The following is a 27277-nucleotide window of genomic DNA, read 5'->3' on the forward strand; positions in this document are numbered from 1 at the left end:
TGCTGGGATTAAGTTTAGAAATTTGCAGTTTGATATTTGAATAAATGGTGGAATGGAGATAAATAACTTGCAGAGAGAATTTGTTCCATATAGAGATAATGGTGGCGGTATCATTCAGTGTTGAATCATTCACTGGAGAAATCAGTAAACATATGTATGCTGAAGAACCAGGATGAATTTTGAATTTTCTTTTAAAATGTTAATATAATTATATTAAAAAAAAAAATCCTATAATTTTTATATAATTTTGATTTTGGAATTTGGCATCAAACCGGAACCAACATCGAATTCTTGAAATGAAATTGCATGTTGCATCTCATATTTTATTTGTAATTCTAAGTATTAGTATTTATTTAAATAAGAACATTGGAGTGGGTCAGATTTATTTTTGCAATTATAGTTAAACAGTGACTACACTTATTATGTACTACGTAACCAGCCCCATACTATCACTCGTAACACTCGTTTTTTGGCTTCCAACAACTTGATTTGGAGAAATTTCAGAACATTTTAAGAGACTCTGTGTCAGAATAGTGCAAGAGAAGACAGAATTTTGGAGACAGTGTTGAAGCAGAACCCAGTGACTTTGAATTTTATTATAGCTTTCTTAACTTTTTGAGAAGATGGAAGACTGCATAGACTTTGTATTTTTGTGCCTTGAAAAGGTATGTCATAAAATTCCACTGAAACAGCTCATACATATTTTCCTTCATTTTTGGAAGAACAAAGAGAGAGCATCCAATTGTTCTGAATAAAGATCTAAGCACTTAATTTCAAAATTTAATTGTTAAAACAACATATACATATGTTCTAGGTATTTTATACACTACAACACTTTTTTTTCCAGCATCGTCTCCAGTTATCATAAAAATAAAGCAGCTTGGCATTTAAAAAAAAAAAAAAAAAACAGCCTATTTTAAAGTCTGATGAAATAAATCATGTCGTGTCAAAGGTTTTCCATTAGCGTTTGTCTGGCTAGTGTGGCAGTGGGGGTAAGAGGATTCATGCTGGAGTAAAACTTTCCAGGGTTGGTGTGTTTTTGTGCCTTTCTGCTTCTGGCCTTGGTGTGTCCAGCGTCCCTGTGATGTTTTTAAAGGCAGAGGTGTTTTACGGACGTTTTCTAGGAGTGTGTAAAGGAGAATGACAAAAGCTTTAGTAACAGCCATCCTTCCAGGAATCGTCTGATATCGGACCACAGGTTTTTGTCATTCCCAGAGACCTGCTGTAAGAAGATGCAATAAGAACAGGAAAGTGATTTGACAAATCAAGTGTAGATGTTGAGTCAGAAAAAAAAAGGCTGGAGGATTGATTGCTTACTTCAAAGCTGCATTATGCGAGATTATGTTTAGTCATTTCAGTCATAAGGGGAAATTATATCTACACTGTTATTAGTATTTGTATGTCTGAAACTAAATGAGGACTTTTGTCCTTGTCACATTACCAACATCTCTAATTTGCATTACCACCTGTACACACACCTACATTTGGAACCCCACATACAACATACAGTACTGTGCAAAAGTCTTAGGCACATGCAAAGAAATGCTGTAGAGCAAAGACGCCTTCAAAAATAATGAAATTAAATGTTTCTACATTAAAAAATACTATAAAGAGCAATAAACAGGAATAAATGAAACAAAGTCAATATTTGGTGTGACGAAAAAGTAGTCTCAGGTACAGTGTGTGCAGTTTTATAAGGAAATGAGCTGTAAGTGTTACTGAGCATCTTGCAGAAGCAGCCACAGTTCTTCTGGAGACTTTGACTGTCACACTTGCTTCTTATTTTTGCAGCAAAACCCAGCAGCCTTCATTATGTTTTTTGTCTGAAAAGTGTCTCTTATGTAATATGCTGCTTTCTTTACTGACATACAAACATTTTTCTGTAACATTTAATTTTGTGCTGGAAAACTAATGTTTGGAAATCGAAAATGTTTTTGTACTGAATCAATAATGTAGAAATCATAAAATAAAAATCTATAACAAAGTTTGTACTAAAAAAAACAAATAGGGTGCCTAAGACTTTTGCACAGTACTGTATGGGGGTTTTGAATGTGGACAATATGACGATATAATATTCATATTGTAATAAATTGTGCTTATGTTTTTTTCTGAGATCGCAAATTAATTTGATAAAATTTTTCTATGTTTTCAATGTTTTTTTTTTTTTGTTTTTTTTTAATAACAATTACAAACCCTGACTGGAAGCAGCTGAAGTTAATCTAATTAACAGTTATCTTTCTCCCTGTAAGTGTTAAATTATTTATTTCTGTACACATTTTTTCTTGATGTTTTTTTTTCTGGCAGTTTGGGAGCAAACCTATATATTGTTATAGATATCATGTATCATAGAAATGTCAAGTAGTGTGATATAACCTAATATACTTTATATTGCTATATATTTGTAATATGTACTTAAAATTTTTGAATTTCTTTGCTTTGGAATTAAAAAAAAAAAATCATGGCCTGCGTACATCCTCTGCCGAATAGTGCACAGAATACGAGAGTTAAGCATTACCTTCTAGGGGTCTGGGCAAGCCTGCTTTTTGAGTTAGCTGGAGCAGTAGGTGTCATGCTTCTGCCCACTGCTTGCTTTGGCCCTGTGGTAGCAGTCCTGCCTGCAGAGTAAGCTGCTCCATTGGCAGGCCCCGGTGACTGCACCCTCCGCGCTCCTGGAGTGTGCCCCTGAGCTCCAGCAGTAGTTCTTGCAGACTGTCGCACTGCAGCCATGCTGCCTACAGGGCTGAGAGCTTTCACAGGAGCCCGCAACAAGAGCGGTGACTGGCCACTCCCTCTTACTCGGGTGTTGGACACACCTACAGGAGCAAGCGACAGTCAGCACGTATAGCACCTAATTCAAATCATTTAAATATTCTCTTTGGCCTTTCAAAGTTGCTCTACATACAAAACACTGGACACGCCACTGAATCATTACAATCAGTAAATTCAGTTTCACCAGTAGAGGGAGACACCTTACCAGTAAATTTGCACAATTTTCCCAATATCATGGTTAAAAAAAAAAAAAAAAAAAAAAAAAAAAAAAAGACTGTCTAAAATATTACATACACTGGGGTTTTTCCTTTTCATCATAAATAACCTTTTTAAATGTCTTAAAAGGTCAAACATTTTCCCAATGCTTTCTCAAAATATATCGACACTTCTATAAAAATAGTTGAAATAAATGCAAACACATCATCCAAATATCATTCTGGAAGTGTAAAATCCACTTGTCACCCATAACCAGGGGAAAACCAAAGCGTTTTCAATACGAGAGAGATACAGAGAGAGAGAGAGAGATGGCCATTAACATGCACAAGTCATGTCATTTATATTAAATACACAAGCAGGTAAAATATAATTAATAATTAGGGCCATAACAAAGTCTTCGACAGCTGAAAGCTTGCCAGGAAGTGGATACATGAGTCCCCATGCTGAGATAGGTGAGAATTTCAGAATTGCAGATTAGTGGATTACACAAATTAGTTTAGAAAGATAGATAGATAGATAGATAGATCACACAGAGAAACACACAGAGCAAGAGACAGACACTTCCTCCATTAGAATAAGTTGTTTGGAAGTGTTTCACAAAAAGAAAAGCAACCCAGAAAGGCAGCACCTGAATTGTGCATCAAATGAGTCCAAATTTTCAGCCATGAACACCATCAACAAGACTGGTGTAAACATGCTACACACAAAGAAACGCAGCTGATAGCCAATGTAAAATACGCTTTGGGGTGTTCGTGGCTGGCAGCCCGCCAAGGATGATGGCATCATGAATTCAGTTAAGTATCACAATATTTTAGCCCAAAACCTGGTTGCCTCTGCCAGGAGGTTCAAACTTTGCTGTAGAAAGGTATTTCAATGAGATAATGACCACAGTCATATCACAGAAATGGTCGAAGGTATAAATAATAATAATAATAGTAATAATAATAACAATAATGTTTTGTGATGAAGTGAAAACCTGTGGTTTGAATTTAAGAGTACAGAATATAAAAGAGTGGAGGAGTGGTCTAAGAGCCTTCTACAGCTGTCTTCTCTGTTAAGGCTGGTTTATACTTCTGTCCTGAAGCATATTTGCATTGCGATAGAGAGGGGGTTTATGGGTAAGCTTGGTGTGAAGGGCTTACACTGTGACGGGCTGACGTGCAGTGTGTCTCATGTGTGTCTACAGCTATGCTTATCTTTCAAATGAATGCTGATAGGCAGGAAGGCGTGTCCGGTTGCGTACTCAGAAACGAGACACTGTGACCCTCTTCCATGGCTTTCGTTAAGGGTTTCCAATATAATTCTTTCAACTGACTGCAAATCTGGCATCCGATATGACTATAGCACTATAATGAGCATAAGGAATCCAGAAAGTGGTAATGTGCAGCGGAATCAGGGAGTTCATGGTTATTGTTATGCTTACACATAACGAAAATGTATATATATATAAACATTGCTGATGATGGACTTATGCTGCATTCGACTAAAAGACGCAAATCGTAATTCCCAACCTCCGACCAGGAAAAACCAAAGAAAATATCCCCTCAACTCGGAATTCCTACTCAGGAACTCAGGATGGTCTCCTCAAATCCGAGTTCCTCCAACTTCAGCAAGTGATGTCATATCAACATGGCTGCACACAGCATTAGCAGTATAACGAACTAGCGTTTTTTTTACCTTTAAATGAGCTACGCTGTATATACAAGTATTAGCTTTACATCAATCAATATACAAACGTCTTCACTTTATAAATCTATAACGCTGACTATACATAGCGCTGTTTTGAAGAAGACAATATATACATCACATATCAGAGTTAGCTGGCCAGCTTGTTGCTAAAAAAAAAAAAAAAAAAAAAAAAAAAAAAGACAAACTTGGAGGCGTCCATGTTTTTTCCCCCAGCTTTGTTGCTTGAATGTCGAAGTCAAGGTCGAAAATGACGTCATTCCGAGCTCCGAATTTCCACTTCCGAGGTACGTCGAATGCAGCATTATCCAAAAATCCTGTTTCACATGTTCACAAATACGTCGACGAAGAAATGTAAGCCAGTCCTTAGACATTACAGAAAGAGGCTCAGGGCTGTTATTCCCTCCATGGGAGGATTTACCAAATATTAACTGTAGGAATGCTGATAATTATGAAGCCAGGGTTTTGCAGAATTTCATGAATGAAGAAAACTTTAATATAAAGTTGACAGCAGTCATTTTTTTAAAAAGAAGAGAAAGGTAAAGGGCAATAATTCTCAACTGAACTGTACAGTATTATTAGTATCTTCAGGTTTACTCATCATATTTTGGCATACTCCATCTGAACACTCCCCCTCACCCCCTCCTTTGGATCTACCTACACTACGCAACTGAAATTTGTATCTACACTGATGTGCTCTGCGTACACTCATCTGCCATGATCATACACAAGTTTGAGGAATAAGGACCAATATATTTTCCGGAGTACAGTACGAACAACTCGAGGTCACTGACTTGTGAAAATTCAAAATGATGTGAATGAACGAAACCCGTCACAAACACTTTAAATAAATAGATTAAAAAAAAAAGAAACATGATTGCCTCGATCTGATTGAGGGTGTGTTTGAAGGAGTGAAGTGGAGGGATGACGATCATCCACCGGGTCCTACAATAGGGTTTGTGGATGAGGGTGAGGCAGCAGGGGATGCTGGGTACCGACCTGTGGGGGACTGGGGCAGGCGGGACATGCGGCTGCCTGAACTGTGCAGATTAGCCTCCATGCTGCGGCTGTTTCTCACTGCCTCCAGCGAGCGCAGGCTGGTGCGTGGGGCCAAGTTAGGCATGCTGTGTCTTAACTCCTCTGAAACCCACACACACACACACACACACACACACACACACACACACACACACACACCAGCTGTCACCTCTCAGATTTGCTGTAAAAGGAAAATGGCTACATGCGGTCACCTTTCCTTTCATGACAGTGCAGGATGGAGTGATGTCTGTAATTTTGTCCCATGATGCCACTGATAGATCACTGCATTGTAAAAGAGCTAGTGTGCATTCAGAATTTTCTTAGGGTGCCCTCACATATGCAGCGTTTAGTCCATCTGAATCGAACCCTGCTGCGTTTTCCCTCTCGGGGCGTTTTTGTTTAGGCAGAGAACAAAGAAATCATACTCAGCTTCAGGAAATGAACTACGCTGTGTATTTATTTATTTTATTTATTTATTTTTTTGCATTTTTGGTCATTGCTGGCTGCTAAACTGAGCTGCAGGACGATGCAGAAATGCCATGTGTTCTGGATATTCAGACTGATAACTGCTGGAAAAAAAATAAATGTTGGACGTGGTATACAAAATGTTTTAAACTAGTTATTTATGTAATTATCTGGTCACTTCTTGAGCGCAGTCTCCGTGTTCTCTGTGTTCAGGTGATTTCTGAGATCTCTACGCTCACTTGGCTCAGCTTTGTTCAGCTTTTTCCATCAGCGTATTCCTGACGATGAATGAAAGAATTTTACGATTATGATTTCCACCTTATACACCCTGTGTTTTTGATTTTGGGTTCATTTAATTATTATGGATATCGTGATATTTTTTTAATAATTACAAACTAACTAAGCAGCTGGTGTGATATTAGTTTTATACTTAATCTTTAATATTTTAAAATGTTAGTTTTTTTTTTCTCCAAATTTCTTTCTCAGTGTTAATTTTTTAATAAATAAATCATTTTTTTAAATATAAAAGAATAAGAATGGTTTTTTTTTTTTTTTTTTTTTAAAATGGTACACCACTATCACACACCCCTACTGTGCAGTGTAAAACAAACCAAACCAAATAGCAAACAAACCACACAAATTTAGCTCTAATTCAGACATAAATAAAGTAAAGTAAATAGACTAATGGATGTGGAATATTCCTGCCCTCTCTCTCCTAATCTCTTCTTTTCTATGTACATGGAAATGTGATGACAGTGTTATCCATGATAATTGTATTGTAAATATACTCTACAGATGTTGTAGCAGGGGATTAGATTGAAAAACGCTGCAGTGTGCCATTAAGTCAACACAAGGCACATGCTGTAGAAACAGGAACATCTGACGATATACAGTATTAAAGTTCTAGAAAAGAATCCATTTACGGAAGCCCCTCTCGTTCATGCACGTTTTCACACAAAGTATTCATGTTAATGCCTTGTAACATCAAGCCCCAGGCACTTTAAGCATTATGCAAATATCTGCCAGGCTTAAATATACAGCAGGTGATTGTAAATGAATGTTGTGTCGCATCCTACCCTCACTCCGAGTAAACTTGAGGAGCTCTGGCGCCGTGCCCTGAAGGGAGCGCCTGGGCACACGTGTGCCACCTGCAGGTGATGGACAGCGAGGTGAGGTGCCAGGAGAAGGCGAGTGACGGCGGTGGACGTGTGTGTAAGGCATGCTGTCTGCCTCTTCATCCTCTAAGCTGTAGGAGTCCAGCTCCTGATCACTGTAGGTGCCTCGCTTCAATGAGTGCAGTGAAGCCGCAGAGCTCCGCCGGGATGCCGAGGCCGAGCTCGAAGCATAGTCTTGCCTCAGACCTACAAATACAAAACTGTGGATATTAACCAAAACACGCTACAGGTGGGCATAAAATCCGGAGGCCATCTGGAGGCACAACCTGGCCACAGAGCTGAATATATGGGCATGTAAATTAATCCCAGTTACACACTCGCACCCACAGCATTTTAAAGAACACTGCCATTTGAATTTTCATGTCCGCAAAGCTGCATGAAGGTACGGAAATTAACCACTTACACCATGGGGATGTTTAAATAGTTCAACAGAATAAGGTTCAAGATTCAAAGGTTCAAGGTTCTTTATCTGTCACGTCACATACATGTGATGTATTGAAATGTTTTTCCTTAGTGCCACTGTCATACATAATAAAACAGAATATCATAAAAGCAGAATATAATGAATAAAATAGAAGAATAAAATAGCAGTACAGAACATATTAAATCCATCCATCGATGCTCTGTACCGCTTATCCTACACAGGGTCACGGGGAGCCTGAAGCCTATCGCAGGGGGATATAGGTGGGGGACACCCTGGACAGAGTGCCAACCCATCGCAAGGCATAATCGCACACACGTCCACACATCCATTCACACACTACAGACAATTTAGAGATGCAAATCAGCCTACAACGTATGTCTTTGGACTGTGGGAGGAAACCGAAGTACCCTGAGGAAACCCACGTACACAGGGAGGAGGAGGGTATCGAACCCCCAGCCCCGGTGGTGCGAGGCAAACGTGCTATCCACTAAGCCACGTTTTAAATATGAAATTAAATGTATTAAATATTCATTTACTAAAAATAAATGAAATGAAATGTTTAAAAACATGACACTAAGTATAGCCTAGTTTATGCTATTAATCATTAATCTATGAATTTGTTAAAAAAAAAAAAAAAAAAATCATATTTGTGAAATAAAAAAACATACTTGTAAAATCCAAAACATAAACCTGTGAAAGTAATTTGAGTAACTTGCTGTGTGCTTGTAATTGGTGCACAATTATGCCTATTGTTTTACAATGAGACGCGATGTTATTTTTACAAACGCACAACTTAAGTGTCACGAGTACTAATTATATTTACAGGTCCACGTGTTGAAGTTTTTTTTTTAGTCTCGATCAAAATCATCCCCATGCTAATTCATCAAGTAAGGGACCAAGAGTGCAATCAGTCTAAAATCCCTGTTGGAGAGGTTAGTACAGTAAGAAAATAAAAAAAAAACAAGTCAAGGATGTTTTTTTTTTTTTTTTTAAATAACTGATAAACAAAGTGCTAACTGAAGTGCTTGGTGAAGATGCCTGCTGCAGGCAGCTACATGAAGCCAGTGGAGGATGCGGAGGGGTGGTGCGGGAGAACTTGAGGAGGTAGAAAACAAGTAGAGAGCTACATTTTGGATCTGTTGCCAAAATGCCAATCAGTGGTCAGATTAATGGCATTAAAACTGCCTAATATTTCCAGGGCCGCTACACCAAAATGGATGAAGATGGAGTTTTTATATTTCTCATAAACTCAGTGTGGATTGAAATGATTTTGATGTTTTGTGCACCAAAACAGAGTCTTGAGAGAAAATGAATAATAAACTTCCCCATCCCTTTCAGTGTAATGCAAATATAAAATGCACACACACTATAACATGTTAATAAATCATTGAGTAATTATTTACTTTGAAGCCTTTTATAGGTTTAGGTTTCTAAGCTGTCGGAATAAGCGCTTTACAGAAAGGGTCAGCAATATCTTTCCTAAAAGACGAGAACAAATTAAGTACAAATACACTCACTCTCTTCTTGTAGCCGAGCCATGATCTGCACGTCTGTCAGGTCCTGCAGCTTGTAGCCCATTGAGATGGAATCGTCTGACGTGCTCAGCTCGCTGTCGATGGAGGACTGGGAGCTCAGCGCCGAGTGCATGCTCTTGTAACCTACAATCACAAAAGATGCAGAAAAAGAAGGCCTGTAATTACTCTCCGTCATGCGTCGTGTCAAGACATCATTCAATTCCATTCAAACAAACATTTCAGTTTCAAGTGCGTCGAACTTGAACTTGCACGCACCAGTGAAGCGCTTTGAAATCACAAACACGACAAAGTGATTTGAAAAAAAAATGTTTGTACTATGATACACTACGATACTCACGTTACACCAACATGGAGAAAGAAGAGGCTTTGTAATTACAGATGGCAGACAGCTATGGACAAAATAGGCTTAGTAATGAAGGCTTGAGAGCAAATAAGATGTGTTTATACTGCGAGTTCCTCAGCTTTTGGTTTCTGGGTGCTGTTGTAGTCGCGCTCTCTTCATGACAGTTTGGGGAAAAAAAATTAAGTAGCTGTGCATCTACTGTGGTAGAGTATGATGCAGATTTCTTCATCTTGTTCTTGTATCCTGTTATATAATAACTGTAGCAATGTGAGTTACAAACTGAGGGATATTTATACAGGAAACTAAGGCGGTAAACAAGAAGAGGTTGATCAGCTTGGTATGGATCGTCATTGTCTGCAGGGAATTCTAGCAGCTCTTAAACTAGCCTTATTCCATTAATTATTAAACATTAAACAGTTAGTATTTCTAGGGTCCCTGGATGACTAGTGGTCAGGCCACAGCGCTCTCACCACTGCCGCCCGGGTTTGATTCCCGGCCAGGGAACCGACCCCAGCCACTGGGGTTGCGTGCAACAGTGCGCTCTCAGTGGAGCCCGGATAAAAATTGGGGAGGGTTGCATCTGAAAGAGTATCCGGCGTACAAACTGTGCCAAATCAAATACGCGGACCAATGACGTGCTGTGGTGACCCCTAACGGGAGCAGCCGCAAGAGGAACAACAACAAACAGTTAATATTACTATCTCTTTTTTAAGAAACATAAATTCACCAACTCATAACTGACAATTGGAATCCAGACATGCCAAAAGAGATTAAAATCAATGTACACCATTGCTCTTTTTCTTGCCAGTAAAGCGTGCAGAAATGCAGTTGAGACATGTCTGGAGTGGTCTTGATGCGACATGTCTGGTCTAAGTGCATACACCCTGATCACAACACCGTAACAAAAGATAGAGAATAACATCAAACAAACCAAGATGAGGATCAGTCAACCCTGGAGAACATTTGCAGAAATCACAGCACTACGCTTAGTCCTCACTTACCTCGTTAACTGTTATAAATTTAAACATATGTCTCAAGTTATGCAATGATGGCCAATGATTTTCCAAAGGCCAGTCATCAACTGATTTTACTAAATGACAGAAAACAATATTAACGGTTTTAAAGCTTTTAAAGCAGAAATCAGTGATTCCCATAGCAGAGTCTGAGCATAGATGATTGCATTAAGACTACATAGGAACCCCGGCTTCCCCTAAAATATCATTAAAATGCAGCAACGAGTTGTTTACCAGTTTGTTTATATGATTCATCAATCTTAGTGGAATTCAATATTTTACCAAATCAAATGATCAAATATCTCACTGAATCAGTGGGATGAAAGATTAACGCTCATTGGACAACAGGCTTTTAACACGACGTTTTGAGTTCTGCACACACACACACACACACACACACACACACACACACACACAAAAAAAATTCTCACTGTTTATTGGACAGTGTGCTCTTTGTTTGGCCTGGACGCCTGGCTTCTCCTTATGCTGATTGGTAGACCTTTCAAAGGGGCGGAACTTCATAACCAGTTGCCAATCAGTGAATCGGGAATGAACATGGCTGACATCTCAAACTTGTGTAAAGTGGCTGGGTCAGACACAATATATTATCAAAGTGTGCTGTTTACTGCAGAGTTTCCATTTCACTCAAGCGAGCAAGTGAGACACAGGGTGTCGAATACTCAGATGGGGTCGAGTCTTTATGTGGAAGTTGCCTTTCTCAGGGATATATAAATGGCCTTCATGTGCATTGAGACAACTGCACTGTCGCTACTGGAAGTGTGACTTGCTGAAGCAAATAGCAAACAATAACAGAACATGGTATTTAATGTACTTTGTATGAAAAAAAAAAAAACTCATGATGTTCAGTATTTAATGATATCACAACAGAGTTGTTTGTTCTTTTTGGTTAAAATAATTGAGTCCATTATATTTAATTGAATGCAAGTTTTTTTTTCCCCTTCACCAAACAGGTTGATAGTCCAAATGTATAAACCCCGATGTATAAATCATTTTTATACAATTTTTAAAAAATGATGCATTAGCATATAGAATATTTTAAGTTCCTAACATTTCTGATGTCTGTTTGAAACTAAGGTGTTAAGTAAAATAACTCCTTTTTAATATTTTAAACACCAAATATCATTTCTTCAGCATGAAACTAAAAAGTAGATAACACATATTACACCCTAATCACTTGACATCCTTATCATTTGAAAGTTCTACCCTTCAAATGCTAATACACTAATCCGCTAATAAGAGATCCATGCAAAGGCAATTAATCTGCACTCAACTCACTGACTGAAGTGTTGGCAGGCAAACATTTGCCACACAGCTCATGCATGACATGTCATAAATACATACAAATCGGCGGAAAAAACCTTGGTAGCTATATCTGACACCCTTAAAGTTATGTGTGTTTTTATAGTGAGAGAAACAGTGTTTAAAATGCAAGGTTTTACAAAAGCAGGAGCAGCGTTGTGTTAACGTCATGCCGTACCTGAGCTGCCACAGGTTAGTAGGTTTTTGTTAGTTGATTTGTGGTACCCAGGAGAATGAGAGGAGCCAGCCTCGGCTGATGAGCCCGCGGAGGTTTGCGATGGGCTGCTGTACATGTTCCTCCATCTTGAGCCTGTGGGACAAACAAAAAGAGAAGTGGGGTAAAATCTTGCAACTGAATTAGCATTACATGGCCTTCAAGCACCACTGTTCATTATACACACACTGGTCACTTTTAAGAGGGGCACATGTACACCTGCTCATTTATGCAGTTATCCAACCAATCAACCAATCATGTGGCAGCAGCACAATGCATAAAATCATACAGGTACAGGTCAAGAGCTTCAGATAATGTTCACATAAAACATCAGAATGAGGAAAAACTGTGATCTCTGTGACTTTAACCGTGGCATCGATGTTAGTGCCAGATGGGCTGGTTGAGTATTTCAGAAACTGCTGATCTCCTGGGATTTTCACACACAACAGTCTCTAGAGTTTACACAGAATGGAGCCAAAAAAAAAAAAAAAAAAAAAAACATCCTGTGTGTGGAGGTTCTGCACCCTGAAACACTCTTGTTGATGAGGGCACAGACTCACCCAACGTGGACAGCTGAAGACTGGAAAAAGACCAAGTGATTTTTTTTTTTTTTTTTGGTCTAATCTTCAACTGTCTAGCTTTGTTGAGTCTGTGCCAATGATAGCCTCAGATTCTTGCTCTTGGCTGAGAGGAGTGGAACCTGATGTGGTCTTGTGCTGTTGTAGCTCATCCACCTCAAGTTTTAATGTGCTGTGCATGCTGAGATGCTTTTCTGCTCACCACGATTGTAAAGAGTAATTATTGGATTTACTATGGACTTCCTGTCAGCTCAAACCAGTCTGATCATTCTCCTCTGATTCTCTCTCTCATCAACAAGGTGTTTCAGGCTGCAGACCCTCCACTCACAGGATGTTTTTTGTTTTTTCACACCATTCTGTGTAAACTCCAGGGACTGTTGTGTGTGAAATTCCCAAGAGATCAGCAGTTTCTGAAATAAACCAGCCCATCTGGCACCAACATTCACGCCACAATCAAAGTCACAGAGATCACACTTTTCTTCATTCTGATGTTTGATGTGTACATTACCTGAAGCTCTTGACCTGTATCTGGGTGATTTTATGCATTGCAGTGCTGCCACATGACCGGCGGATTAGAGAACTGCATGAATATGCAGGTGTACAGGTGTTCCTAATAAAGTGGATGGTGAGTGTATTTAACCATAATACACTAACGGCTTCTGCACAATTCTGTGTATTAATTAAACAAAAGTGAACAGGACATCTAGGGATATGATGATTATTTTCATTTGGAATTTTGAAAAACAGCCATCGGTATGGTCCAAATGTAAACTATTCCAGTGTATTTTGTTGAATATACAAATGGATTAAAAATAGAGTTGAATTAAGGAATTGCGCAGTAAAAATTTCTAATACATAATTTAATATCACCATTTTGGTATAGCACATTATTCACTTTCAGTTAATTTCATTGATTTGCTCCTGATTTGTTCTTTAATGATTACACCACATGGTAATAAAATTGTATTTGTGTAAGTGGCATGATGTACCTAGAAACAACTTTTTTGGCGTCATCATCATCAGTAATGTTTTATTCCACACCACTGTTGAATTCGAGATTCTGACTAGTCAGATGATTCATGATTCATGATTCATGCCAACTGCTTTAGTTAGGTCAGTCTGCCTAAAGATATAAAGATGTACGACTGGATAGCCATCAGGCTATGAACAAGGGCTGGCATAAAGATAGGCATCTTTTTTTTTTTAATCACAATAATTTATCATTTGTAAGTTTACAGCAATTGAAAACCAGATGCACCAATTTCAATTCAGGAAACATATTATAGAAAATACAAAGTGTTTCCCAAGCTAAAGAGAAGCTATAGTTATCTTGAGTTAGCGCCTGTCACTGCTTCCTTCCTGCCATGTCTTAAAAAAATCCACAATGTTTTAACTTCACAGAGATGTAAACTAATCCTTTCTTCAAGGTGTCAGTAATGTTAGTGTGAAGAAAGTAGGCATGGTACAACAGACATACAACGTGTCTGGATGCACTGACACAATAACATTAGGACGTGCTCAGCTGTAGAGCTTAAGTGTGTCTGGGACAGTGTAAACACACACACACACACACACACACACACACACACACACACACACACACACACACACACGCCCACGTAGCCACATGCTGTAGCAGTAAATAACTCTGCGGACAGTGCAGAATGGTTATCCCTTATGATCTGTTCCTGGGAAACTTTACATTTTTCGCATAAGTTGAACAAAATTATAAATGATTTTGCAGTGAAACTTTAATTCTAAGCTCGGTTTCTTATATTCATTTTCAAAATCATATTTAGATTGCTGATATTATGTGCTACTCATTGACCTGTGAGAAACTAAAATTCATTTGGTTCTTTGTAAATATGAAACAAGAAGCCCCTGTTCGATTTTAGATCCTGTTCCAAATCTCTTCATACATATTTACTTTTAGACACAGCACACAGTAATGTACAAGATAGAGTGACTGTGTACACATCCTCGGGTGCATAATGCGTACTTTGATCCAGACGGCTCAGAAGCGTCCTGCAAGCCACCTCGGTCTCAGGACTCGGGTGATCAAGCACCTTCCGGCACCATTTCAGAGGAGACTCCGGGCCCTGCTCCGTCTGTACCTGCTTCTTCGGAGATACGTACAACCTACAGGAATGAGAGAGAGAGAGAGAGAGAGAGAGAGAGAATGTTTAATATGTTCATCCTTTGACAAATTTGTTCCAATCTGTCTCCAATCTAACAGGACAAAGAAGACTGTGTTATAGATAATGGAAAAGTATTCATGCCACATATGGGTGTGATGGTCAGGTGTCCACAAACTTCTGAATCAGAATCATTTTATTTGCCATACATATTTACATGTATTAGGAATTTTTCTTGGTGTTTGGCCACAACACGATACATTCAACACAGTCTACCTCACGCACATCACAGATAACTCAACACTCAACACAATCATGTAGAGCAAGAAGTCACACCTTCGTAATTTCCCTCAATAAAGCACATGACGAAAATAGAAATGTGCTGTCAGTTGTGGTGGCCAAATTAGCTCGCGTTCACCAGCAGACATCCGATGATGTCATGCTTTTCACACACTTTTCTGTCGGAGTAATACCACACCAGTGATATGGATGACAAGCTGAAAAACCAGTATCTCAGGAGTCAGAGTTTGTCTCAGTTTTCTGATGATCAGCGTTTTCAAAGCTATCGCTTACCACTCCAGCCTTACAGGCCAAGTCGAATCATTTCCCATGATATACAAGATATTCATGCCTCACAGACGGAGCCAAAGGTGAGAGGGGGAAAAAAACACCTAAAGAATGATGTCTTTTGTGTTCACTTTTGGAGAACGCATGCTCCTGAGTACCGAAAGCCAGCCTTACTATGGAAAAATACAAGAAAAAAACTATTATTTAACCGCTTAGATTGAATGGGGAAATTTTTTTTAAAAAATTAGTCATCTATTGACAGACACTTCCACACAAAACACAATGTGTTTAGTGAATCTTATACCACAGGGTTGCTGAATTTTGCATTCTGATTGGTCAGAAGGTGTTGATTAGTTTTCCATAACAGCAGCTCTGACAGTAGTTCCTGGCTGCAAGGTAAATCACAAGTTTATATTAATGCTCATGTTGTGTCATCTTAGCAAGTGAAAATATCTTTTAAAAATTTAAAAGATATTTTAATTGGTCAAATTTATCTACCATTTCCTATTATAAGAAGGCAATAAACCAAATCGAAGATTATTAAACCTATTTCCTTATATTTTTTTTACTCATTTCAAGCTTTAAATTGTCTTATTCTATTGGCAGATAAATCTGCTTATTTGCAGAAATAAATTCTAAAAATTAGCAAAATGATCTGGCAAAAAAAAAAAAAACAAGACCATTTCAAGCTTGAAATTAGACTAAAAATGGCTAGAAATAGGCTTAATAATCTTATATTAGGTTTACTGTAATCTTATAAAAGAAAGTACTAGCAAAATTTGACTATATTCCTGGTATTTCTGCTTGTGAAGATGTAGTTTTTTGTGTACAATGTGTGTAATTGTTGATATGGTGAAGTTTTCTGTGAGACACATTTATTATTTTTCTAAGGAGTCTCGGGTATCGGTGTTTTGTAACAGTCGGGGTAAATGAGTAAGTTTTCCGACATGGGAAAGGCTTCGGGACGGGACGGGTGGGTGGTGGGGGGAATGGGGGGGCTTTGCGGTTTCTCTGTAACAAAGAAGCTACATTTGTTGTCGTATTAACTTCATGAGAGAGGAGAGAGACACTAGTGAGGAGGTTTTTATAGTGAAAATATTTGCATATAAACATAGCCATTGAGACAGTATCAATTATGTCACATGCACAGTGCCAGAGCTACAGTACCAACACAGTCATGAAGTCATAAATCTCAGAGAAAAAAAAAAAAATGACCTAGTGTTGTGTTTAAAAGCCAATGAATCAGGATGGCCTAGTTTCCTAACAATCAGCACTTTGTCTTGGTTATCATTTTACTTTAATCTAATCAGACAAACCCTACAGGCTGAAGAGGAGGCGGTGCAATTCCACCAAGCTTCACAATTACTACTGCTCAAATGTAAACACTGAGTCAATCTACTGTAAGCCTTTGTATCACTACAGAGAGAAAAGTTCATGAAAGGTTTTAAAAGCTACTGTATGGAGAGAGGAAATGCTGCGTGCCCTTACACAACGATGGAACCTATCTTCCATTGGAGAGACACAAAGGTACTGAACTACTAATGGAAATAATATGACCTTGAGCCAGTCCTCCCAGATCCCAGGGAAATCAGTCAGTGGTGTCAGTACTCTCAGTGTTGCTATTTCTAACTTTTATCAGGATTCAGCAGGTAATCGAATGCAATATTTACCTATTTGCCCACGTGATCAGCTAGAATCTGTAGCTGTCCTAGAGTCACCGGTGGTTTCCTCATACAGTCCTTTTTTGCATAAGCAGGATCACATGCGGATTAAGTACGGCTGTCTTACTGCCACTTTCCGCTACAGACTTAGCAATTCTGAATCACATTCTTTATTTCTGTTTTCTCTGACCATCCCAGAGGTTCCAAAGCCAATCTTTAACCCAAGACATCACTAATTTACCAGATATGGTCAGTAGGCCATACCTCTGATATGGACAAAAGTATCATATTGTCATATTCATAATGCATTCGTAATGCCACACACTGTGATTGCAACATATTAGGAAAAAAGAATGGTGATGATGCATTTAGTAAATAAACTCCAGAGAATGAAGAGAGAAACATGTCAACATAACAATGTCAGTCCTTTCTGCATACATTTAGCTGATTAGCTGTAGGCAGAATAAAAGCATTATTGAGCTTTCTTTGGGCCTCTTTACATTCAATTTTGACAACACACTATATGGTCAAACACCTGACCATCACACTCTGTGCTTTCTGAGCATCCCATTCCAGAGTTAGTCCCCTTTTTGCTGTTATAATAAGCTCCACTCTTCTGGGAAGGCTTTCCACTAGCCACATTTTGGAGCATGGTTGTGGGGATTTGTTCGTTCAGCCACGTAAGCATTAGTGAGGTCAGGTGAGAAGGTCAGGGCTCTGTGCAGGACACTCGAGTTCTTCCACTCCAGCCTTGGCAAACCATGTCTTCATGGAACTCGCTTTGTGCACAGGGCATTGTCATGCTGGAGCAGGTTTGGGCCTCTGAGGGCGTACTCACACTAGGCCCGGTTGCCTTGTACCGTGCCCAAGCAAGACTGTCATCCCCCTTTCCATTCCCCCTCTGGCCTGCACTTAACGTTCCGGGCCTGAGCACACTTACGTCACTACGATGTGACTTTTTGTTTTGAAGAAACGTGCTCTCGCACAGCACAGTGGAGTCCATCATTATAACATTAGCTACTTTGTGGCTTATTTGGAGTTGTTCGGGGCGCAGTAACACACGACCCTCTCACATGCCTAACAGATCGCCTAACAGATTTATCACGTATGCAGTGCGGCGATTTTCACTTAATCGTGCTGCACGTATCAGAAGATTTTTAAGGAGGCAGCTGACGTTGAGGGAGGAATTTGCAGCTTTACTTGCCAACTTTCCTCACTTGTTAAATGGAACAGTTGCATCATTGACGTCATGTTTGCAGTTCAGTGCTCGGCCACAGTTAGCGATCGCACTAGATGCGTACCGTGCCCGAGTCCAACTGAACCATGCCCAAGCCTACCTCTTCAAGCGGGCCTGGGCACGGTTCAGCATTCCAGCGATCAAACTAGTCAAACGAACTTGACTTTGGGGGTTAAACATGCTCGGGCACAGTACAGATCGCCTAGTGCGAGTACACCCTTAGTTCCAGCGAAGTGAAATCTTTAATGCTACAACATACAAAGACATTCTAGACAATTCTATGCTTCCAACTTTGTGGCCACAGTTTGGGGAAGAGCCACATATGAGTGTGATGATCAGGAGTCCACAAACCTTTCGACATATAAAATCAGAATCATTTTATTTGTAATATACACTTGCATGTATTAGGAATTTTTGTTGGTGTTTGGCCACAACACGATACATTCAGCACAGTTTACATCACACACATCACAGATAACTCAACACAATTACCATTATACTATCCATATAGTGTATCTAAGCTACGATGAAATGGAGATGCAGGACCAGACCCTGTAGGCAAGGGAACGCACTGCACCGTGAGCATTCGGTTATGATGAGAAACATATCTTCAAGCACTTGGCAATGTGACATCAGCTATGCACAGCTTTCCCAATATACTACCAGGAAAAGTGTAGGATCAGAATAACTTTCAAATGCTCTATTCAGACAAAAATACAAACTCCTATCACATTAATAATGCACAACTACTAAAAATGGTCACTTTAAGGTCTATCACGATGTTACAGTGTTCAGTAAAGAACACGATGGGGATTGAAAAATAATCAATAATCAACTCAAAGTTGATTATTTTCCAGTAACGGAACATTCCGAAGTGTTTTATTCCTCATACCACAACAGCCAATGCTAACAATTAATAATGTTTAATAAACATCTCTTCACAGAAAACTTTATAACACCATATAAACTTTTTTTTTTTTTAAACATCCACTTATATAGATCATCCCTCATATAAGTTTCATCTGTTAGATATATTCTATTATTTGTTTATTTAAATGAAGTTTAATGAGAGACGTTGTGAAATTACTTTTTTTAATCATTAACATTTCGTCACTGTTTCAGAACAAGCTTATGATTAGGCTATATTCACAAGAAGCTTATATTATATCCAGTGTTTTTAGCATATAAGGGTTATCATGTTTATATTGTTTCACATGTTCTTCTTGACAAAAACAAGCATATCCAAACAAGCATAGCTTGGATAGTCTGTTCATCTGTTTTCCGCCAGAAAGACGTTGCACAGATAACGGTTTCCTAAGTGACCAAGTCTGGTGAAGCTTTGTATTTTCTGTCCACCAATGAATCGGATCTTCATCTGGTGGAATACATGGCTCCATCAAGAACCATTCCCACTCGTCTCGGCTAGACTCTGTAATCATCACCGAAGAACTGGCTCAGCCTTTTCCAACGATTCTGATTGGTGGCATCGGTGTCGACTGCATTTACAGTCAGCAAAGCAGAATTTAGTGAAACTTGAGTAGTGTTTTTACTTTTCGAATAATTATTGCAGACTGAATATTTGAATATTTGACTAGTCATGCCAGTAGAAACTGTAGAAACAAGAACATATTAGAACAAGCGCATTATTATAAGCTTGTGATTTGAAGTACAGCCAGCAAGTGTCAAAGCTATGCTGTTAAAGAAGATTAATCAACATCTTTTGACCAATCCCATTCGATATTCAGCCCTGTGTGGTATATAAATCATGATAATGACTAGGTCTAATGTGCAATGCCTAATATCACATCGTAGCTACAACCTGATAATAATTTCAGCTTTTGCTTCAGCAATTTTTCAGCTGCTCTAATAAAATTGGCTGGATGCACACTGTTCTGTCTGAGGCGAAATATAATCTGTCAAGAGCCTAGAGAGAATCACACAGGCAAACAGAGGAGGCTCATTTGCACTCTGTGTCTCATAGTCCCATTCACTATCCTCTGGATTGTACCCTGATGTGCAGGGAGGCAGAAAGAATGAAATAACTGCCACCGGCGCAGTGAGCAATGCATCACTACTGCCTTCGATATCAATGCTACAACAGCATGGTACTGAGGATCACAAACGTTAGCCGGCTATATGACATGGATACATTATCGCAGGCCCTGCTCAGCCTTAGCATTACCATTCGTACCATACCGATCACAAGTGGAAGCTGCAATGCAAAACCGTTCACATCTGCTATTTGTCAGACCTTTCCAGGGGTTGTGGGTAAGTTATTGAGTGCCTAGCACAGGTACAGCATACAAACGTTATGGTCATGTGACCTACTAATGCTCAAGAGCAACCTGTGAGGCCACGAGCCCTATAATAAGGATTATAATAAAGCTTAAATGCTGGATTAATATTAGTTGTATGGAGTATGTGGTAGAATTAATCATGACTATTTCGATTACTTGCAAACTACCTAATTACTACATAATTACACAACTTTACACACCACGTACTTGTGTGGTTTGTAAATGGTTGATTAGTATCATGATACCACGAAAATGTGAGGTTTTTAGACTAGGTTATTTAAAAAAAAACATAATACCTCTAATACTAACATTCTGCACTGCACATTAGCAGACGAGAAAACTCTGCAGAGGGTCATTAGCAGCGCCCAGAAATTCACTGAGCTCCAGCTTCCAGGCTTGGACGAGATGTCTGAGGAAAGCTACCAGCATCTGTAAAGTCCCCATTCACCCCCGCCATCATCTGTTTGCACTTCTGCCATCCAGCAGGTATCACAGGGCTATTTATTCCTTCACCTCCAGCCGAGGAACAGCTTTTTCCCCAGGGCTATCACTCTGCTGAATCAGTCTTTCACCACCCTCACTCCTCCCCTTGCCTCACACACACTCCACACATTCTGCATTATAAGCACCAGTGAGGATAAGCTCATAGCAACCGACCTGTGCACACATTTCCTTATTACTGCTCCTTTCAACCGCCACAGTATTGCTACAATTACGCTTCAGGATCAGTTATTAATACTCATTACATATACTGTTTTTATCCCTGTTCCTGCAATACAACACAATCTTGTTAGAACCCTATTTACACTTATTTATTGTACTGCAGCATTGAACTATCAACTGTCCATGAACACCTCTAATCAGCTCATGTACTACTGTATCTACAAACCTCTAGTTTTAGTTCTACTTTTATGTGTTTTAGAACTTTTCTACACTACTTCCAGTCACAAACCAAATTTCACTGTAATTATACAATAACAAAAAACTCTATTTTATTCTAGCCTAATTTATAGCTGGCTATACTCAAGAAATTTTATCACAGAACAGACATTACATTAAAGACGCCAACGACGTGAATAAAAGGCTTTTGGATCAGTTTCTGCTTCAAGTTATATTATGTATATTAGATTTTTAATAAACAAAAACAAACAAACAAGTCCCCGAGGTCCGAGCTTTGGTTATATCAATGATAGAATTGCGTTTTTGATCTATTTAATTAGGTTTGTATGAATTTCTCACATTATTATAGAGAAATTTCTCACAAAGAAGACATCATGTCATATTAGGGCGGTCACAATTACTCTAAATTTGTGGACCTGATTTTAAAAAATCCTTGATTACAATTTCAAGTATTCGGTAAAATGGCAGAGGCGTGGCAGCGCACAGACGAGGGTCCATCAAGTCAAGTCAAGTGGAGTTTATTGTCATTTCAACCATATACAGCCAGTTAGTACATAGTGAAACGAAACAACGTTTCTCCAGGACCAAGGTGCTGCGTAAGACAAACACAGAACAACACAGAACTACAAGTGCAGCACAATACAGTACAATGACTACTGGGATAGACAATGGGCACAGTAAGTCCCAGTGCGGCGCCGACCAGTACACAGTTCTAACTGAAAGTGAATCCATGCGACACCCGACAAAGAACGTCAAAGTTGTTGTCTGTCATCAATGCAAAGATTAACTCAAATACCATAACAGCACATCTTCAATGCTGCAGCCCCTGAAAAGACGACATCCAGGTTTCACAATAATTTTGAATAATCCTATCTTGCACACCCTAACACATTTAATTTTAAGCACATTCCCGAAAATGACGTGTATGATGTGTATGATATATTCGCATCGCATTATGACGGAGTTTTTCGCCACTTAGACGCCCATCAGACGGCACAGTTTAATACAAAGTAGATAGAAATGATAATTATCTCTGTCCAAACGTGAAGTAAACATGTGAATACGTCAATATTTTTCCAAATGTGCACCGCATGTTCACAGCATGTTTCATAATAATATCATAACTCCTGCTTTTTTCCCCAATATGCATGTTTCCATGGTTACTCATCCCACAAATCAAGGAATTATAATCACTGTAGCATTTCTATCATAAATGAGTGGTCAAATATCAAATATTGACTGATAGAATCTTTTGAATTATATATAGTTGGGCGAGATTATAAATAAATAATTATCTTAAGTGAACTTTTTGTATTTGTATTTTTACTGTGACTTCGAAGTAAAAAAATCCGATTACTCGATTAATCGTGAAAATAATCGTCTGATTACTTGATTACGAATATAATCCATAGTGACAGATCTATATTCTATAACTACAGAGTATTCATCCAAACTAGTTTAAATATATTTTGATATTATGAGTCAGGAATTTGCATGGTTTCTGACCATTTGGCTCACACGACCGGTTTCGTTTAGTGATACAGTAGCACTTCCTTGAATGCCTGAATGCATCTTTACACTAACAAACTAGATTTCCTGTTGAGAATGGTACGTTATTAGCAGGTCTGAATGGAGCCATTGTGATATGTTCTATAATATACCAAATACACATGTGAGAACACTCAAAACAACCATGCTGAGGCTTAAAACACAGAATATTCTAGTTTGTTGGTGCTGTTTATGTTAGCAAACATGACACCGTACAGGGTTTTTTTTTTTCTTCAACCTTTTTCAATTGTGTAGCACAAACAATGATTTGACATTGTTTTTAGTGCATCGATGATGTCCTTGCAGTTCCTGTTTAAGCTGGTTCTTCTTTCTGAATGTGGAATGGAGAAAAAAAAAAAAAAAAACACACGACCCATGTTTTCACTAGTGACATTACGTTACTGTATGCCTTTCCCAGTGCAGGGAATTTAGTCGGTCATGCAGAACGAGTTCGCAAACATGTTCAGTGCCAGCAAGAAAACACACAGCCAGTGTAATCAGCCTCACATGCAAAACAATTTCCATGCAAGTTATGTTTTAGTATTGATTTTAATCAATTAAATTCAGTCATCAATAAAGCCTTTATTAAAAAATATTTAATCCTTAACATCCAGATCCTAGTTCATGTTTTCATTTGATGTTATGATGCTCAGTTTTTCAGGATTTTGCCCCTACTATTGTATTGAGTAATTAATGTGGCATTTATCTAAATATTGTGTCTGCTTGAAACATTATACCACTATTATAGAGTAGCTGGACTAATGTTGGCTAACATCAATCTAATACTGCAAAATCGAATTAAAAACATTTAAAAAAAAAAAAAAAAAAAACGTACCAGCAGTCTTCGTCATTGATATCAGCACAGTCGTCCAAGTCGAGCACATCCACCTCGTCCAGAGCGGACTGGTCCACGCCTGCATCGCTCCCGCCGATTGTCTCTGAATCATAGCTATCAGGAGAAGAACTAGTGTGTGTGTGTTCTTGAGTGTGCCCTGGTGCAGCGGCACAAGGAAGATTAAAAACTGGGCTGTGTTGTTCCATCTCTTCTTCATCCTCCAGCCTTGTGGCTTCAGGAAGAGGAGACATGTCCTGACTAACGCTGTCCTGAGGAGGAGACAAAGTCTGGAAGTCTCTGCCTGAGCTGGTGCCAGTGTCCTCACACAGTGTTCTCTCGTTAGTGTTCGTGCCGAGACGATGCGTGGTGCCCCTGCTCCGCAGGCTTTCGTTCTGGACCTCAAGGCGCCGCACGAGTTCACGCAACTTGCGGACCTCCTCCAGCTCCACTCCATCCTGCTCGTCTTCGAACCCCGGGACCATGCCGCTGTCCGCCTGCTGGGCCCCGCTTCCGCTGTCGGGAACCACCATTCTCCCGCTCTGTGGGGCACAAACAACAGGCTCATGCATGTTTTCCACGTGAAGTTTTTTTCTCCTAAAGATCAGAGCTGGCACGTATAGGCCTAAAGCTTCGGAGAACTACTCTCACGTAGACTTCGAAGACTATTTTTAATACTGAAAATATTCTTAGTTAAAAGTTGTGAGTAAATCGTGTTAGAAAGATTCAGAGCAACTCGAAGTAAGGAGGAGAAACCTGGATGTAGCAACTAAAGAAAATCTTGCAAATAAGCACGCTTTCACCTCCTCCTGTCATACACAACCTCTCACTGAATGTGGGTAGGAACGAAAATAAAGCTTGGAAGGAAGTAGCAGAGGTCGCTGACACTGCTGTGTTTTCTGTTTCTGTTTCTTTCTGTTTTATCGAGACTTTTAACTAAAACAAATTTACAATGACTTAATGCAAGCATAACAGCAGACACTGAACAATTAACACCTCGACTTCCATGACCTACATAATCCAGTTTTCACTTATGATCTTAATGAGCTTATGTGCTCATTAAGCCACGTGTACAGGAATAACTCCTTTTTTTTTTTTGTTTGATCAGTCAAGCCTGTGCAACAGGACATAGCTATGCACAAGCTTGTAGAATCAAACACAAAGTTCATTCCACAGATTAGCTGCTCTTGACTTATCCTATTAGGGTTAAACTGGAGACGGCAGAGTTCCATAACCTTTGGTTTATCTTGTGCTTCAATACTCTAATTGGATAAAAATGACCTTATACAAGGCTCCTGGATGGCACAAAAAAAGTATTCATCCTATCTTGCAGAAATCGTGAGTTTGAATCCTGATGATGCAGCAGCTGTCCGTGGACAGGAATCCAAGAGAGCGAAACTGGCCGTGCTCTCTGGGAGGGAGTGATGGCACACTCTGTCTCTCCTATCAGTCACAGCGACACTGACCAATCACGGGCATGTGTAAGCGCAGGCGTGAGAACGAAGGCGCATAACGCTTTCCTCAGAGCGTGTTATGCTACCCTGTGACACAGCACGAGCAGCAGTTCGAACTGACGCAATTCAGCCTCCCGGGTTGGTCGCTCTTGTATAACGGGGGGAGACCTATCCGGTCTATAGATGGAAGAAATTGACCTCCTTCCACTGCAATCCGGTTTGATGCTGCTTCATAGAAAAATGACTTCAAGCCAAGGCCACTGTTACCTGCTGTGTATACTGTACATTTGAGCACTTTTGTGTTTATTTTGCCAGCAAAATCACCCCCCCCTCTCCCCCCCCCCCCAACACACACACACACACACACACAAGATCTCCCTTTAATGTTATATAAGGAGTAAACCATGACAGGGTTTACTGAGGTTAATTATTTTTCTTATAACATTACATTATGATGTACTGCATTCCTCCTATACCACAGTGATTTGCCAATTCTTACTATTTTTCATGTATTAATGAACATGTCATACTTTTTAACCATTTACAGTTACATTTAAAGGTCTGCACGTTACATTTAAAGAGCATGTTAGTTCCTGTTATCACTTATGTTACAGGAGCTATAAACAGTCATTCTAAGTTAATAAAGCTAATAATAATAATAATAATAATAATAATAAACACATCTTGTCATGTTACCGAGAAACCGGAAAAAGCAAAATCCTCTATGGTGAGGCTGTTACTATAGAAACGATAATGCATTAGAATGAGCGGATTAATATGGGATGGCTCTCCCCAGCGCCTACACTCTTATGCTACCTTCACGTGCTACTGGAATTAGCATAAACACGAGTTTCCCACTAGGAAGCTGCACATGAATGACCCGCTGGGAAACTCGGAGATAATTCTGATACCTGAATTTCCGAGATGGGAGAAGTCCTAGGAGAGAACAGTTTCTGTACTGAATGACAGGTTTTGTTCATTTTTCTAAATGCAGCTAATTGTTAGCGCTTGGCGTTTTGGTCATATTCATGTATGTACTACATCAGCAACCATTCTATACATGTTGTACATTTTACATCGTAAAAATAGCTAGCTAACTGAGTGATGTGTTATGGTGTCAGATTTAAAAAAAAGAAATATGTATGAATGAACCTGGCGTCGTCCATGTTTCATGCTCTTTCTGGCAACAAAGCATGTGAACACGACATACCGCTTCAGAAGTGGGAAGTAGGAGAATTCAGTAGCACATGAACGCAGCATTAGGTCAAATATATCGCCTATGGGGTCTTTAACATTAACGCAGCTAAGCTAACCTGGTGAAATCTATAAAAACTGGTCAATGAAGACAAATGAAGCTGCAAAACTGCTCCTCATAATGTACATGTATTCTAGTTACCTGTATGTTGTACAGCATTGACACTTAAGTCTTATATTGTTTATAAGATTTCTGCCTAGATAAATATTGAGTCAGTATACACTGCTACCTAGCAACGAAACAAAACCAAGCTAAAGCAATGGGGAACGTTAGCTAGATAGCCAGCTAGCACTGTTGCCGGGTAAACAGTGGGCTACGTGTGGTTGTCATAAATTTCCCAGTCTACAGCCATTATTAAACAACTTACCTCACCAAATGTGTCCAGATCTTAAATCACCGACAGCCTAGCTGCAACATTTACATCTAAATTTATTTACCGAGTTACTACTTTTCGTTCTGCCTGTACGATTATCTTACTGCAACCTAGCCTTGCTGGCTGGCTGGCTAGCTGTTTCCCTGACTAGCCAGTTTGTTATGAAGCACTGAGTAACCCGACTCTAGATGGACCAATCAGATGAAAGATCCCGCCCACCTGCCTGTGAACCAGATACCCTT

The 27277-nt window shown here is 39.3% G+C and overlaps 1 protein-coding gene across 2 annotated transcripts; it reads right to left on the minus strand.

Moving 5' to 3' along the window:
• Nucleotides 1–565: 565 nt before the first annotated feature.
• Nucleotides 566–27277, minus strand: zgc:66447 (SLAIN motif-containing protein-like). 2 transcript variants are annotated; one of them, XM_034306159.2, is made up of 9 exons: nt 27030–27277; nt 23957–24495; nt 14776–14915; nt 12163–12294; nt 9291–9431; nt 7251–7535; nt 5671–5811; nt 2516–2813; nt 566–1219 (listed from the first exon to the last, which is right to left on the minus strand). In XM_034306159.2, the coding sequence occupies exons 2-9, from the start codon at nt 24484–24486 to the stop codon at nt 1153–1155; spliced, it is 1734 nt and encodes a 577-aa protein (XP_034162050.2). In that variant the 5' UTR covers nt 24487–24495; nt 27030–27277; the 3' UTR covers nt 566–1152. The 2 variants fall into 2 exon arrangements, with proteins under 2 accessions (XP_034162050.2, XP_026796458.3); XM_026940657.3 differs by having other exon boundaries at nt 566–1222; nt 27030–27275.

The sequence above is a fragment of the Pangasianodon hypophthalmus genome, chromosome 7, assembly GCF_027358585.1.
Source record: "Pangasianodon hypophthalmus isolate fPanHyp1 chromosome 7, fPanHyp1.pri, whole genome shotgun sequence".
Taxonomy (NCBI): domain Eukaryota; kingdom Metazoa; phylum Chordata; class Actinopteri; order Siluriformes; family Pangasiidae; genus Pangasianodon; species Pangasianodon hypophthalmus.